This window comes from Gigantopelta aegis, chromosome 4 (assembly GCF_016097555.1).
Source record: "Gigantopelta aegis isolate Gae_Host chromosome 4, Gae_host_genome, whole genome shotgun sequence".
Classification (NCBI taxonomy): domain Eukaryota; kingdom Metazoa; phylum Mollusca; class Gastropoda; order Neomphalida; family Peltospiridae; genus Gigantopelta; species Gigantopelta aegis.
Window position 1 is genome coordinate 100,524,516 of NC_054702.1, and position 16,866 is coordinate 100,541,381.

The following is a 16,866-nucleotide window of genomic DNA, read 5'->3' on the forward strand; positions in this document are numbered from 1 at the left end:
GTCCCATCCTTCTACAAAATTGTGTGGGTTTTACTAATGATGTTTCTACAATGTCGTAATTCAAAACAGTCTATCTATAGTCAGTCCCATCCTTCTACAAAAATGTGTGGGGTTTTTTGTAAATAATTTCAGTTTGGTTTGACATAACAAAAAAAGTAAAAGAGTTCTGATAATAACAAAAATAGATTATTTTTGTGTGCAATTTAGAAAACAATCAGCTTAGAATTAAATAAATGGTAGTAAATTTCATAGTATGAAAAAAAAAACCCGTTCCCTGTGGGACGGACTATAGTTTGTTATTTAAAAAAAGCAACGTATACCTGCCAAACATTTCTTTTTCATATATACAAATATAATTCCAGCTATAAAATCGCTCCATACCTTTTTACTTGAAAATGTTCATAGTTTTAATCATGAGGGCTTTAAGAAATCAGGTGCTAGTTTAATAGTCTGTTTGCCAAACCCTCATTTGTGGCTGAATCTTGCAGTTCGGTACCCACAATTGTCTTTTTGGGTCCATGGTTTTCAACATCTGTGGAATGGGAGTTGAAGTGGTAAACGGCACTGGTCACATATACTCTCACCTTCCTCTGTTTTGTCCGCCAATATGCAGAACGCCATTGATGCCAAAACTGGTATCGATGGTGTCGTAGTTAAGCCGTCGAACACAAGGCCGGTAGGTACTGGGTTCGCATCCCGGTACCGGCCCCACCCAGAGCGAGTTTTAACAACTCAATGAATAGGTGTAAGATCACTTCACCCTCTTCCCTCTCATTAACCACTAACAATTAACTGTCTGGACTGACAGCCGAGATAGCTGAGGTGTGAGCCCCGGACAGCGTGCTTGAACTTTAATTGGATATAAGCACAAAAATAAGTTGAAATGAAATAAAATGATGCTAAAAATATCATATCTCATGAGAGTGCTAATTAGTGGGACAAATGCAACATCTTGGTAGACTAGGTTTTTTTTCTGGATGAAAATTGTATACGATGCATGATAGTGTAGTTTGGAATATTTATGTGCACTTTTAATAGATGCATCTAACCCTTAGTAAGCATCCACATCCGCCTCATGTTCCAAGACTAAATAAGTTGATATGATTAGCTATTATCTCGACGTCAGAAAGAATATGCCATTATTAGAAAAATTAACTTCTTACAGATGTCATAAATCATCTGTGACTGGGCTAATAGATAATCTCACCTGACTACTCGCCCAGTCATCAGTACATCGAGATTACGCTGCCATTAACCATTTTCAAAAAAGCTATAATCAGAAGTCCTAACAGTGATGGAAGTTAGCATCCAAATCCAACGAAAATATTCTCAGTGCAAAAGATTGGTAAGGTCTAAACAAAAATTATGTTTCCGAAAAAATGACTGACCGTAAAATAAATTTCGATGTATGATTTTTACAAATTTAATATGAAGATGACATATGACTGGCTTCTCCGAGGTGATCTAATTCCAATAATTTCAGAAATAAGAAGAAAAAGGAAATACGAGATTTAAGCTATTATGAACATTATAATGATTAGAAATACACTTTATCTGGACTCGTAGGAGTGAGTGTAGCAGTAAACAAAAATAAATAATAAAATGCCGACCTGCCCTACTTAATTTTTGGGGGCTCGTTATCTGAAACACACACCTTTATAAAATAATGTCTGTTGAACTATACTCAAGAACACTGTTGTGTAATAATCGGTTATTATTAGGTAAAAATAAAGATATCAAGAAACCTGAAACCAATTTTACAAAGCATCATAAATATACCAGCCGTACATTTACATATTTCACGCAGAAAATTACATCATTACGGTAGATAGAGCACAGTAAGGACAAAAAGAAATATGTGTTCTTGACACACATATATATATATATATATATATATATATATATATATATATATATATATATATATGTAGTTTAGTCGTAGATTTACATTTACGTGCAAAATTAGGCTTATGACATTTTTGAGAAACGGGGCCCAATAACACAAAGTACTCGTAACACTTACGTAAGACGTACACGTGTGATGTACGTCTGACTTATTGTATATATGTATTTTTGTTATGTCCACTCGTTGTATTTCTGTATACGTGTATTTATATAATTTAACTATTCATATACTATATTATTTACTATTTAATGTTCTCCTGTAAACCCTGTCCTGTCTTGTCACATATTATATTATGTAATTATTCATGTTTCCCCATATGCCGTTGCCTAACGGCCTGGGTGTAATAAAGTTCTGTTCTGTTCTGTTCCGTAAGTGTTACGAATGCTTTGTGTTACCGGGCCCTGGTCCCTGGTTTCATGCTGATCGGAAAAGTACATGTATCAGTGTATACAGGTCAGGTCATAGGTTTTAACGTGCACATTCACAACAAGCTTTGTAGGACACGCATATCGTGGGCGCAGGATCTGGTGTCGATTTTCGCCTGCTCCTCCGTCCAGGACAGGAACCAGTGTATTCAATAACACGGCGTTTAGGTTGCACTATACCAATTAATTTCCGGCTGGGTCGAAGTTCGAGGTGTACCGGACTTTTGATAGAGAAGTTAACACCACAAGTCCTGTGATTGGTTATAAATGTGAGTGTGTTGGTTGTAAAAAAAATTAGTTTCATCTGGGCTAAAAATGTATGCAATTTTATTTGATGTAGTACCACCGTGTCAAGTAGCCTTGTGCTTGGAACATGTATGGGGTACCTGTGAAAAAAAGTACTAAAATTTTGTGCGAAACTAGGGGTGTTGCAGAAACATCTGGTTATATCGAAAATGAGCCATGAAAGGTACCATTTTCTGCAGTTAATACTTTGAGGTAGGGGTTGTAGTACTGATATTTATGGGTCACAGTTTGGTTGATATATTGCATATAGTGTTTTTAAACACAAACGTTAACATGGTCGCCTATGGGATTTGAATTGGTATAGTCCAACCTTTAAGTACCGCATAGAGTGATCAGTGGGGAGGTTGTAGTGATTAAGCCATCGGACTCGAAGCTGGAGGGTACTAGGTTCGTACATCGGTATAGGCTTCAACCCAGGGCGAATTTTAAACGGTAGATTTTAGGCCACTAAACCGACTTTTCTCTCACTAACTACTGATCACTAACTCCTCTGTCTTGAACGAATACAGGGACAAATAGCCCAGATACATGTCCTGGGTGTTTGCCCAGGACAGCATGCTTGAACCTTAATTGGTATAAGCACGAAAATAGGTTAAATAATAATAAGAAGAGGTTAACTCATGTATACAGTTTAGACAAAGACAATTCAAGAGTAGAAGGAACAAACAAATAACGGGGGAAATAGCAACAGAGTTATGTAGGAACAGGCCTAGGTCTCCTTTAATAAACGTCTTTTTATATCATTTTATTTTAAAGCAATCGGTTTTTGCGACTGTTTTTCTTTTTTCTTTTTATATTTTAAACAAATCAAATGAAACTTCAATTATATATATATGTATTTCAGCCAAAGATTAAAATTAATAAATGTACATCTATTATTTATATACATTGATGTACATAATATAGTAACCGTAATCAAAGCCGATTATTTCATGTTTGTTTGTTAGACCGTGTGACTGGAACATCATTTAATGCATAGTATTTTTAGCATAATTGCCTAACTACATTTCAGAACTTTTCCGTAAAATGGAATTTGAAATTTTTGTATGAATGAATGAATAAATCAATTAATTAATGTTTTAACAACACACCAGAACAAAAGTACACATCGGTCATTGTGTGTCAAACAAAGGTAGGCTAAGTAGACTACATGGATATGATTATTTACATTAATTTTTTTTACATAATTATATAAAACCACAGATTAAAGAGATGTGGGGAAAGTACAGTGCATTACAAAAATAAAGTTAAGTATATTTTAAAACTCTGTAAAGCAATCAAAATGTTTTAAATTGTTTTATAAATTAATTAAAATTAATAAAAACTAAATGATCCCCACTGTCATTCCATTGTTATAGTACAGGTTTCAATCCATGGAAATGGCATCAACAAACAGCAAGAACAACCAAATTTAATAATAATAATAATAATAATGACAATCATATATACTGGAATAATTATATAGTTTCCTACAGGTCTCTTACGTTGTCACACTCGGCGACACGTGGTTGGTTAACACCTGTGTAACAGATGTCAGCGACTGCTCTCGATCGTGTAAAAATTAATTAAAATGACCTATCCAGGTTGCCAGTGACGTGTGGCCAGGTCACCTGTACCGCTGCATAACACATCACTATTTGCACGCACGTAACGTTCTCCATCCTGCCAACTGAAGCTCGCCTGGTACACCGTTATCTAAACCTCGCCAAATAACCACGATATCAAAACGTAGTAACCTGGGACCTAATTCACAAAGGTCTCTTAGGCTCTGTTAGACAACAAAGGATCCTCATCAAGTATTGTAGTATTGCACTGCGAGATCGCAGAGTTGCTAGATAGATAGATAACAATTTAACGTGTCCATATACCACTAGGGTTTCGAACACGCCCATCCAGAGTCCGACCTCCAATAAGATCGGTGGCCTGACTCGGGATGAGGGGAGGATAGAGTTGAAAATGGGCAGAATTTTGAAAATAGCTATTAGTAAAATTAGCAGAGTTGCAAAAGTTTAGTGAATAAATATATTTGTTTTATCATACAACCCATTTCAAGTTATATTTTTGTAATATGTTTCAGTCAACAGTTATTTATGCAGTTCAACAATTATTGCTGTAAATGAATGTTTGAAACATGAGAAAACGATCTACCTGGAAATTGAGCAAACATTCGTCATGCGCACAACTCATTTCCTAGTGACATGATAACACTTCCTAGTGACATGATAACACTTCGAATTATCAGGTAGGGGTTACCAGGTCAATAGGAAGCATGGTTGCATGATAATAAAATATCAGGTTACTACGTTTTGATGTCCTGGTTATTTGGCACGGTTCGATATCGGTGTTACACCGTTATCTAAACCTAAACTAATTACAATATAAAATTTTATATAAAATACCGTGATGGTATAGCCATAAAATCTGTTTATACTAGCATACAATCCAAAGTTTATTACTGCACTTTTCTCCGTTTTTTCAATGTTGAAATAGACCAACAAGTTCGCCTATTGCATAAATAGTCTCGCCCGATATTTTTAGAATTTGTATGCTCCCGAATAACGCTATAAAAGGCGAAGTGTAATTGATCGATATTTAAATTGTTATTTATAGATAAAATGTTACCTGGACATGAGAGTCCACGCAATGCTGTTAGATCTACTGGCTAGACCTAGTAGAGCTAATTTTAATCAGATTGAATATAAAAGATCCCTGCATTAGGAATAATGTAGCAGTTTTCCGCTGATGACTACGAGTCACAATCACCAAATGTTTGACATCCAATAGCCGATGATTACTTAATCAATGTGCTCTAGTGGTGTCGTTAAAACAAACTTTAACTTTCATTCAGTTTTAAGATAGTTCCTAAGTTAAAAGGGCACTTTTTCGTATTGTTTTGATGGCACCCTGCTTATAGAATTGTTCTGGGTAGTGGCAGTCCTCCTAGAGACAGAATGTTATTCATCATAGCAGTCATAGCCTTGTCAAAAACAACCTTTCACTCTGTTTTGTGTAGAGATACAAATTTAATTGCGATGTCTGTTTTGTCGTAAACATTTACCAGGTTACCCGGTTAAAGCCCAAAACACACCGGTCTGAGTCTGGGTCTGGCAAGTGTGGCAAAGACGTCATATCTGGTGTATTTCAACCCCTGGGTCTGTAACTGTTACGTGTTTTTAATATATATTAATGCGTTCATATCTTTAAATAAATTTACTTCTGTAAACATCAATAATAAGTATGAGAACTCCACATTGATTAATATATACTTTTCCTGTTGTTTATGAAGAAATATTAATGAGTAAGGTTCGAACATTGTGCAGCTGCCAGTCTGGTAGTGTTAAAATATAGCGCATGTTATGTGTCGTCTGTTGCTAGGTCTGTAGCATTCGATTCAGTGTGTTTCATTTTCGACTGGTACCATACTCGTCAGATCCAGACACAGATCCGGTGTGTTTTGGGCCTTACGTCTCCAATTTTCGTGAAGGTGTTGACGTCCTTGTTACGTCACGATTTGTCATGCTGATACGAATCGTCACCTAGGTGACCAATTGTGTCAAGTGAATCCTGCTTATAAGCTACTCTTTGTCACTTCTGGGTGAGAAATCGTGTTCAGATGTTCTCTCTATGTGCAGGTTATCGCCCTTTACCAAAAGAAAGGTTGTGACGCTACATCAGCCAAAGCAAACATAAAGCTATTTCTTTTACGAGTTTTTTTTAAACGTATCTAACGAGCGAAAACGAGTTGGATACGTTTTTAAACTGAGATAAAAGGCATATATCGAAATCAATGGTAATATTGCATATCATCTGAAACCAGATTAAAAGAAAACTATTTAAACGCGTTTTCCAACTAAACCGTATGGCGCTTGTGCTTGCAAGTTTAACGTATATGTTACAACGAAATCTGTTTCGGTAATGTTAATTTCATTGGATGGCGTAACTTTAGCGTTCGATTCATCATTGTGGATCAGTCAGTCAGATGTCTTTAAAATCGATATATCTTACTGTTACATTCGTTGGATATCGCCGTGTGATACAAAATATATCACACGGTTTTCTCTTCAATATAGCATGTGTACCAAAGGTGTAGTAGACGTATCAGACTGGTTAAGGTAGCTATGAATTTGAGGTCAGTGGATTTTCAGAGATTGTGTTTCACATTGAAGCATTACCTGCCTAACTGAATATACCGAATCTTTGTATGGAGGTCTCATCCACGAATTAGTATTTTTCTCAAACAAATAACTTTTTACCAAATACATTATCCCAGGAATAATCTCATGGACATATTGGTAATGGTAATCATTGGAGTAGCTGGGGGACTTACGGAGGCCACGTCTCAATCACACCTCTTCATCTTCTACTTATTTTCTCTGGGCTGTCTGTAGCCATGAATAAGAAAATAACTTCGTTAATTTTTAACTAACACTGGATGTTTAAAATGTGTACAAAACGGCTTATGAAGAGCTGAACAAAAAAATATACAAATATTGAATATTTCAAGTCGCGTTAATTCGTCGAGGAGAATTATATACAGGTATCTATAAAGAACGTCTTCTTTCGTAGATGGCATTATAACTTGCTGAGTGGTACTCAGTACCAATGTTTAGTGTATAATAAAGATAATTTCCATTTATAACCCAGTAGTAGACAAAGCCGAACCGTGCAATGTGTACGACCCTAGCTTTGAATCCAGACTGGAACTTATGCGCAGCTAAAACATACATCCATCAACTTCTAATCGGGGCATCGAGAACATTGTTAAAAATATTGATTGACATTGAGCTTGCTGTTTCAGCGTTTGTGCTGTACACACATTCTGAGACGAGTTTATGAATTTAATCTAATTCTCAAACAAGTTTAATAATTAGACTGGTCCCCCCACCACCACCCCCATTAGCCTCCAAATCTTTTGAGATTTCTTAGTTATATTGAGGCTGTTACTTTCTCTGAATCCTAATAACTCCACTGAAAATTGCTTCACATTGACTGTTTCACCAGTCGCCTCCGATGCTACGTAATAAAAATGGACAGTTAACTTATGCAATTTGATGGTATTTTGTGAAGAAACCTTTTTTGCATATATAAAAATGTTTTGTGAGTTCGTATGGGTTTAAAACGTAATAATATGTTTTGATATGAATTTTAACGTTATTCACAATACAGTTACATACCAAATCATTTTATAAAGATCCTTGCTACTAATGGGAAAAATGTAACAGGTTTTCTGTCTAAGACTATATGTGGAAAATACCAAATGTTTGACATCCAATAACCGATGATCAATAAATCAATGTGCTCTAGTTGTGTCGTTCAACAAAACAAACTTTAACTTTTTATACTTACATTGGAGAAAAGGTATTGTAATGAAAAGTTATTTTCTTAACAACACCACTGGAGCAAACTAATTTATTAAGAGATGTCAAACATTTCGTAACTCTGACAGGGTCTAAGAGAGGAAACTCGCTACATATTTCCATTAGAAGGGATCAGGTATATGCACCATCCCACAGACATGATACCACATACCACGGCCTTTGATACACCACATGTGGTATAATGACTGGAACGAAAAAATAGCCCAATGGAGCCATAGACGGGGATCGATCCTACACGGACCGCGCACCAGACGAGCGCTTTACCACTCGGCTCCAACCCACCCTTGAATATGTATTGATTGAAACATATGCACATTTTCAAATTACGTCTAAGAAATGCTACTTGACCTCGGCAGCACAATAAGCTGATGCGATCTCTTTACCACTAAGCTACACCCCACCCAGGAGATTTACAGCACCGTTAACTGTATGTAGGACTACATATATAATAGATCATACTTTACCTGGCTCACAGTTGAAGAATTCCAAATTGTCGACAGCAACAAAAGATGACATTGAGGGAGTATAACCAGTTAAGATAACTCTGAATGTATCGGTACGATTACCAATAGTAACATTAACTGTCTTCCACCTGAAAAAAATTCAATGAAATAATATCAAGTTTACAATAGTTGTACATGTATTTAAGAATGGATTTCAAAAACTAAAAAAAATATGATTTTCTAATTTTGCCCCAGAGATTCGAAAATGATTTTAAACTGACCGTTGTGATATTCAAAATATAACAGTTTTTCAGTTATTTTTGTTTTAATTTGTTTGGCTAATAATATGATGTGTTTATTATCCGAGTAAGATGTATTTGGTTTTAGAAGATTTTTAAAGATAAAGAGACAAGAAACAAACCAACCGCTGAAACATGGGACATGGGTTACATCCAGGCTGAGACGACGGGTAGTCGTGTGGAGATTAAGATACCATTGAGACTTGGATTTCTTTCTGTATGCAATAACCGGACGTGCTGTAATGGCTGGTTTTCATAACCTTTTGCAGATTTTAAAAATTCCTCTTTCATAATTTTACAAATATCAACGCTACGTCGATTGTAAATATTGGAAAAATAATTGTATCTCTTTCTATGGATTTACCAGATTCCACATTGATTCCAATGGCTTTTTTTGTGTCTGTAATGTACGAATCTAGAAAGGGTCTCGTTAAGTCTCAAGAAGTCTGTTTCGTCTTTTACATCAAGTATCGGGGAGTTTTAAATTGGAATTATTTCAACATTTTTCATATAATGAATGGTTAAGTAGACTGAAATGATTGGCAACAGGGGTGTCGACTTCATGCAGAATATCATACTTTGAAAAAACATACTGTTGGGGTTTTCTTTTGCATAAATTGCAGGTTCGAGGCATCCATAAAAAGGATGTTCTTTAATTCAGCCATATGCATGGGGCCTATAAGTTACACGGTCGATCCTGCTTACGTGTATGAAACGGTGGGAAGACCTGACACTGGCTAGTATGTATAGATGTATGAATATCTATATATTGTAAGTATATCGAGGTTGACGATTACATACATAGATATTACCACACTGGGGCAGGGGATAATTAAATCCCTTCTGGCCTCACCGAATCGCCCGCAAATTGCAGACTTGTCACGATACCTTTTGAGCTATAATTAAATCCTTTCTGGCCTCACAATTTTTGTGTTGTTTGGTGAGGGCATGACGTTCCATGACATTAAAAATTTATAATTTGTGTAAACTGTCATATCACCCAGTTTTCCCATTATCCTTTATTTAGCTTTAATGATTTCAGGATCGTCTCTAGAGCTTTGGGCTAACCAGCCGGCGTTTTCCGTATGTATGTATGTATGTATGTATGTATTGATGTATGTATGTGTATATGCATGCATGCATGTATGTAAGTATGTATGCGTGTGTGTATATGTGTGATTGCGCGCACGCGCCCGTGTGTATGTGTGTGTGTGTGCATGTATGTACGTATATGTATGTATGTGTACCTGTGTGCATTTGTGTGTGCGTGTGTGTACGTGTGCGTGAGTATGTATGTCTGTGTGTGTGTTTGTCGATTGATAGATTGATAGGTAAATAGATATGGGTAGCTAAATACCTTTCTCTTTCAGAAAGGTTTCCGTAAAAGACTTTCATGGGTACCACTTCTACCAAGCCCTCGATGTTATGCTGGCAACCTGCGACGAATTTGACAGTCAGTGTACTGGGGTCGAACTTCTGCGCCGGCGATGGCCCGTTGATCATGTAGCTCAGTTTCAGCGTGCATGACGCACTTCGTGACTCAAAACACTGGCTGTGCATGAACGTTTCACTCTTGTTGCCTTTCGATCCTTTAACTTCCACAAAATGACCTGTGGAAAGAGAAAACTGTTATTAAAATAAGCTCAAAAGAGAGACCAAGGGCAAAAGGGCACATAGACAATAGTACAAGGGCCTATTAAGATCTGCTACTACTTGGACCAGTTCCCTGAAAAGGGCACATAGACAATAGTACAAGGGCCTATTGAGATTTGCTACTTGGACCAGTTCCCTGAAAAGGGCACATAGACAATAGTACAAGGGCCTATTGAGATCTGCTACTACTTGGACCAGTTCCCTGAAAAGGGCACTTCAATGAAATTGTAAACAAATTGTTAAAGAAGGGTACTTTATTTTTTAAGGGGATAAGTCCTCCTGGTTCCCCCCTTGGATCCGTCCCTCTCTTCGATCCTAAACATCTCCTAGCAGCATTGGCAATATTAAGGATTAGTGGAGTGTAAAAAGGAAATGTACTGTAAAATTATACATTGTCAGATGAATCGGGTTTTTGGACGTGTTAGTGGCAGAAGAGTTGCAGTAATGTATAAAACGTCGTGGATCTTACAATCTGCTAAGATTTCATTTCATTGTTTTATAAAAAACATTTTGGGGGGCATGTCATAAGCGTACGAGACGGGGGAGGGGGGAGGGGGGGCTGAAGCAAATCCTCAAAGTCGGGCAAAAACGATAGAGATACTGAGTTGGCCTGAAACCTTTTCGCCATATATTTTTATGATTCTGAGCACAGTATTAGTTGTAATCCATGTAAAAGTGTGTGGCAATTCGTTTGCAAACCTGTATTGCTGTTTGGCAGTAATGCTAATTATGAATACCTGTTGTTATCCAGATTCGTTGAGTGCGTTGTTAAAGGGACATACCCTAGTTTTTAAACACTAATGCATATTTTTTACTATTATAGCCGTTTTTGATAGCTGAAATCATACTGTATTTAGATTTTATGGTTTAGATTATCAATTTCTGTACATTCGAAATGTTTTTGGTCATCCTGGTGTTTTTAATATCACAAAATGCATTTCTTATATTTTTAAAAACGCACGTGCGTCTGAAAAATAACAGTTATGGAGTCGAGTTTTAGCCTATTTTTAGAGGGTATTTCACCATTTCATAGTCACAGACTCATGTTTCACTCAATTATAACTTTATCCAAATGTATTACAGGTTTGTAGATTAACTAAAGTTAGTGTTAATTTTCACGGGTTGAAACTAGGGTATGTCCCTTTAAATAAAACATTTCTTTCTTTCTTTCTTTATCCAGATTCGGGCATTTTCATTTAATTCGGTCAAAAATCAGCCTGCCCCTTACAGAAAATGGGAGCCCGTACGCCTATGGCCCGACATGTATAAAACTTTTAGGTTAGAGTTATTTCGAAGACCATTTTCATGGTATAAATTATGTATAAGATATAGGATTAAGCCGCGTCAGGTTTTTCCCTTACAACCAGTGCTCCACGACTGGTGTAGTGTGCTTTGTATTATAATACTGTAGGCTACTACTTTTGTTAGCATTTGCAATTAGAAATATACTCAATTACAAGGAAAGTGTATGTATTTGGATATGTTATGAAGCAAACCAGAAATATGCTTTCAAAATACAGGTTCTGTTTTGAAACCATAAACACGAATATGCGATATTTAAGCGATCAACAAACAGCATTATTACACTCAGTTCTCTAGACTTTGAATTCCCAAAAGACAAATAACATACCAGTACAACAAACTCTATTGTTATCGTGTTTACAGAATTAATATGTAAACGTTATACAATTATAAATGTACAAGTATTTCTTTAAAGAAAAGTTTCAAAGTTTACATAAAGGACACAGAAATCATCGTAATGAATTCCACGGTAATTCTGAAACACAAATCCGTAAAACATGGTCAGGGCCGTATCTTTGCACAATACAGAGTCGAATAGGCATTTGGCAAACTAGTAGTTGATTCCATGAATCTCTATCCAGTGCCTCGTCTATAGGAGGACAGTCACTCCCGATGAGATCCTTTACTGGAGATTTCATCCCTCTTACATCGCCACACAGGACGGCCACCCCTAGACTAGTTTACTAAATCAAAACTAGCACCGGACAGAGCTTATTAGAATACGTACAGCTGTGATGACATGCACTCATGAATCAGTCATATCAGTGATGATATCAGGTATTCGCGAAAGGTGAGCATATTCTGCCCCACCGGGGTAGGCGTGGATCTAATGGGGGAGGGGGGGGGTAGGGAAGTCTGGACCTCCCGCCTCTATTCACGAGGGATGAATGTTTTCCCACTTATGTTAAAGTGCATTCACCCCTAATACCGGTACACAACTTTCATTTAAGTATTACATGTACCCTTCCCCTGCAAACAAGCATTCTGAGAGTACTGCTAAAGCAATACATATCTTCTACCAAGCCTAAGAAATTTACATATCTCCTAAGTTCAAGGGCCATAACTCCGTCAAAAATTATTCAATCGCCATGAAAGTCAAACCTGACCTGTAACTACATGACAAAGCTACATGTATACACAAAATGTCAGCTCGATATCTCAAGGCATTCTAAAAAGAAGATCCGGAAAACTATATGTAGGGCAGACGGACGGACGGACAGACAGAGGACGGAGATGAAACCTACATTTCCTTCCGGTCGGACTGGTAGGGGACTAATAAAAAAGCTGGTTTCACGCCTCTAACTAACGCAACACTGAGTAAAGGCGACGTAGTTATTATTTAATTTCAGCATAATTCTCAAGAGACTTTTTTTCAGAAATACAAGGGCGTGTCACATTAATATGATAACAATGTTTCATTACATGCCATCTCAGAACAACTGTGGTCACAAACGAAGTGTAGTATAGAGAAGATATCAAATGTCACTGAACGCTAATCCACGTGTATTCCGATAGGTATAAACAAAAAAAGTACAGTTCTCATGTAATCTGTGATTGAGAAAACAACAGGAAATTGCTTTCTGTAATGACATTTTTATGACGAAAAGACCGGGTTACTAACCTTGCATTTAATAATCAGTAACTGACTGATGCATCGTCTGTGAATTGTACGACATAACAAAAGCAAATTTTATTAAAAATAAATGTAAACACTTACTGCTTGTGTTGATTAAATTGGTTACTGATTCTAATGCTAGAGAGAGAGATACAAACACATACACACAGTCATGCATGCCATATAAAGACCATAATGGAAAACAATAAAACATAAATTCCATTTTAGCCTACAATGAGATCGTCCAGTTGAGTTTGACGCTCAGACTAACAACAGTCATAGAAGTCGAGAGATCGGCGAGTTGGCAACTATATAGTTTGATACTGTCTCACTATAAATCTACATGAGACTCATGCCTAGCAAATCAACAATGGTAACTAATGGAACATGCTGTATTAGTTTGATTAAAATGAAGAAACTTTATACAAATGCAAGATGGTTTGAATGCAAAACATTCTATGTGTCATACTTTTGGATAATTTAAGTTTTTGATGACTGTTTGTATCTCTCTCTCTCTCTCTCTCTCTCTCTCTCTCTCTCTCTCTCTCTCTCTCTCTCTCTCTCTCTCTCTCTCTCTCTATGTGTATAAGATAGCTAGGCTAGTTTAACTCCCCCTCCCTCACTGTATTCTATGCTATACAGAGACGGAGGGGGAGGGGTGGTCATGAATGACCGTTGAATTCACTAGAATAGAGACTTAAGACAATAGGTACAACCTTACCACAAAACTAGGATTATATGTGTGTGTGTGTGTATATGTGTGTGTGTCTGTGTTTGTATGTATGTATGTATGTATGTATGTGCGCTCGTGTATGTATGTGTGTCTGTGTGTGCGTGTGTCTGTGTGTGTGTGTGTGTGTGTGTTTCTGTTTGTGTGTGCGTGTGTGTGTGTGTGTGTGTGTGTGTGTGTGTGTGAAAACTGGATATCTCGAAAGCCATGGGGTCAAATTTACGAAGCCTGTTTTTGACTTACACACATGCAACTATGTGTATTTACAATGCTTTTAAAACACCAGCGTTTAAGAAAAACAAGCTTCGTAAATTCGGCCACATGTTAACGTTAAACAAATTTCAGAAAAATCCGAACATAAAAGGCAATTTAATTATTTAAAAAGCAAAAAAAAAAACAAACAAACAAACAAACATATATTTTTATATATATATATATATATATATATATATATATATATATATATATATATATATATATATATATATATATATATATATATATATATATATATCTTGGCATCACTTTAATGCCCTCCCATTCCCAAGAAAACTAAGTTTTAACAAATAGTGGAATACTCTCTCTTGTTAGCAAAGAGTGAACATAACCAGCTTTGGCCGTTAGTTCTTGATGTAATATACTCAATAAGATCAAGACAAGTGGATAGTTAATACTGAATAAAATCTCCCTAATGATTAGTAAGTCACAGCGGCCAAAACAGAAGCTGCATTTAAATAGCTTATAATATCAGCATGACTTATAATGCGTTTATCTGGTCACGTCATAGGACCTCTAATTCTACCGCCCGAAGAATGCAGTGTGTCACATCCTGTTTGTTCAAACTATCATGTGTGACTCTCTTCTGAATGTCTCTGATTCTAGTGCTTGTGGCTGCTTCTAAAGTTGTGCAACTGTAGACTGAATGGCTTTGATGTTGTTACCTTGAAGTTTATTTATATGAAAACCATCCAGTGAGATTAATCTAACAAAGTTTATACTCATGGACCTCGTCGCGGTAGTCTGAATGAGGTACTACAAATACTAATTCGCCAGAGGGCGCCGTTGAGTAATGGAGGCCTTTGATGTCATACGAATCACTAGCGTTTAAAAATAGGAACCGTTTTTGACTTGCTACATCATATCAGAGATTCGTATAAATATAAACATTCACCCCGTGTCTTGGTTAAATGTTACTATTTTATATTCCTATATTTCGATATTAAATTAGGGATTTAAAAATCATTTAATTCTTATAGAAAAAAAAGTAAGCAGTTTTTTATTTTGTCTACGGATATACAATTGAATTTTCGTGGTGTTAGATACCTATTTTCTACTTTGCCAACACAGGTCGTATTGAGAATGCCTCCAATCTTAAAATATCCTCATGTATATGTAGCTTAAATCTGAATAACGTGTGCATAGAACAGTGACGATCCACTGGAATGAATTGTCTAGAAGATCACTTCCGGACCTAGTTGCTTAGTTGCTTAACAGCGCCCTCTGTCGGCAAGGAATGGTTTCTTGGAATCCTCATTAAGCCAAGGGAAATGTCACTGTACCTATATCTTGAAATAACTAAGGATGTTGCGATAAACATACTATGGACACAGTAATATAAGATCTTCTCCGACCAGACAAAAATAAAAGAGCTATATATAATTAGGCCAATTAAGTCACAATCACTCAAATAGCTCACTATTTACTTTCGATGAACCGTTCAAAATTATGCGCCAAAATTATTCACAAAATTGCGCACATTTTTTAACTTTGGACTTAACGTACGGGTTATTTTCAAAATTCAATAACACCACAAATACCCCCTCCCACTACTGACCCTGGTCGGGCTGTTTGTGCTCTCTTGCCCTGGTCAAGCGTGTGCCGTCCCCTCTCCCGCCAAACCCCCCCCCCCAACCCTCCATCCCTACTCTTTCCTATTCTAGACGAATGTAGACACTTATGCCCATGACAGACTTGTGCTACAACAGCTTGCTCTGAATGTGCACTTAAACCCTATTACTATGACTACTATGACTATAGACAAAAATAAGATGTTTAAGCTAAAAAGGATACTTTTATCGTATTGTTCTGTGGGCAACTGTCAACCTATCCCCGCTAGACACGTCTGTGGAATAACCATTCTTTCAGAACTGATGAAATAACTTTAAAACAAACCAAAAACAAGGGGTTTTTTTCTACATCTTTTAAACTGAGTTTTTTGTTAAAAAGGAAAAAAAAAGAAAAGTAAACTGAAACTGAATCAGGCATGTTTTGGTAAGCTCCTGAGGGGAGAAGCTATTTATAAAGAATCCTCAAAAGGGCCTTCTACATCTTTGTCATGTTGCAGTGGGAAAATCGCCGTATCTATGAAAATAGCCTCTAAATGTCTGCCATGAAATGTTTTGAAAGCCTTCAGAAGTCCAACAATCACTTCTTCCAGGCCATGGTGGATTGAGAGTGGCCATGTCAAATTTGACAATATGGTCCTATTTTTGATCTGGCTGCCAGCACTTTCAGTAAAGAAAGTAAAGCTTGCAGAAATAACTCGCCCAGTCGCCTTAATTGGGTAAGAAGCTAGCGCGTACGACTAGACCAATTGAAGGCCAATAACCCTAATCTACATATGTCAGCATTGTACATCAGAAAAAAGAAAGTCATGGACGTAAAACAACAATCTGTAACCGTGTATCATTTTTTTTTTCGGGGCGGGACGTAGCCCAGTGGTAAAACGTTCGCTTGCTGCGCGGTCGGTCTAGGATCGATCCCCGTCGTTGGACCCATTGGGTTATTTCTCGTCCCAGCCAGTGTCCTA

At 36.8% G+C, this 16,866-nt stretch overlaps 1 protein-coding gene across 2 annotated transcripts in view; it reads right to left on the reverse strand.

Moving 5' to 3' along the window:
- The window catches only part of LOC121371581 (leukocyte tyrosine kinase receptor-like), a 194,176-nt gene that overhangs the window by 155,074 nt on the left and 22,236 nt on the right, over window positions 1–16,866 (reverse strand). For both annotated transcript variants that reach the window (XM_041497584.1, XM_041497583.1), the window contains exons 2-3: window positions 10,115–10,367; window positions 8,480–8,607 (exon numbers count right to left, since the gene is read on the reverse strand). In XM_041497584.1, coding sequence (XP_041353518.1) covers window positions 8,480–8,607; window positions 10,115–10,367 — 381 coding nt within the window. The remainder of the gene's footprint in view (window positions 1–8,479; window positions 8,608–10,114; window positions 10,368–16,866) is intronic.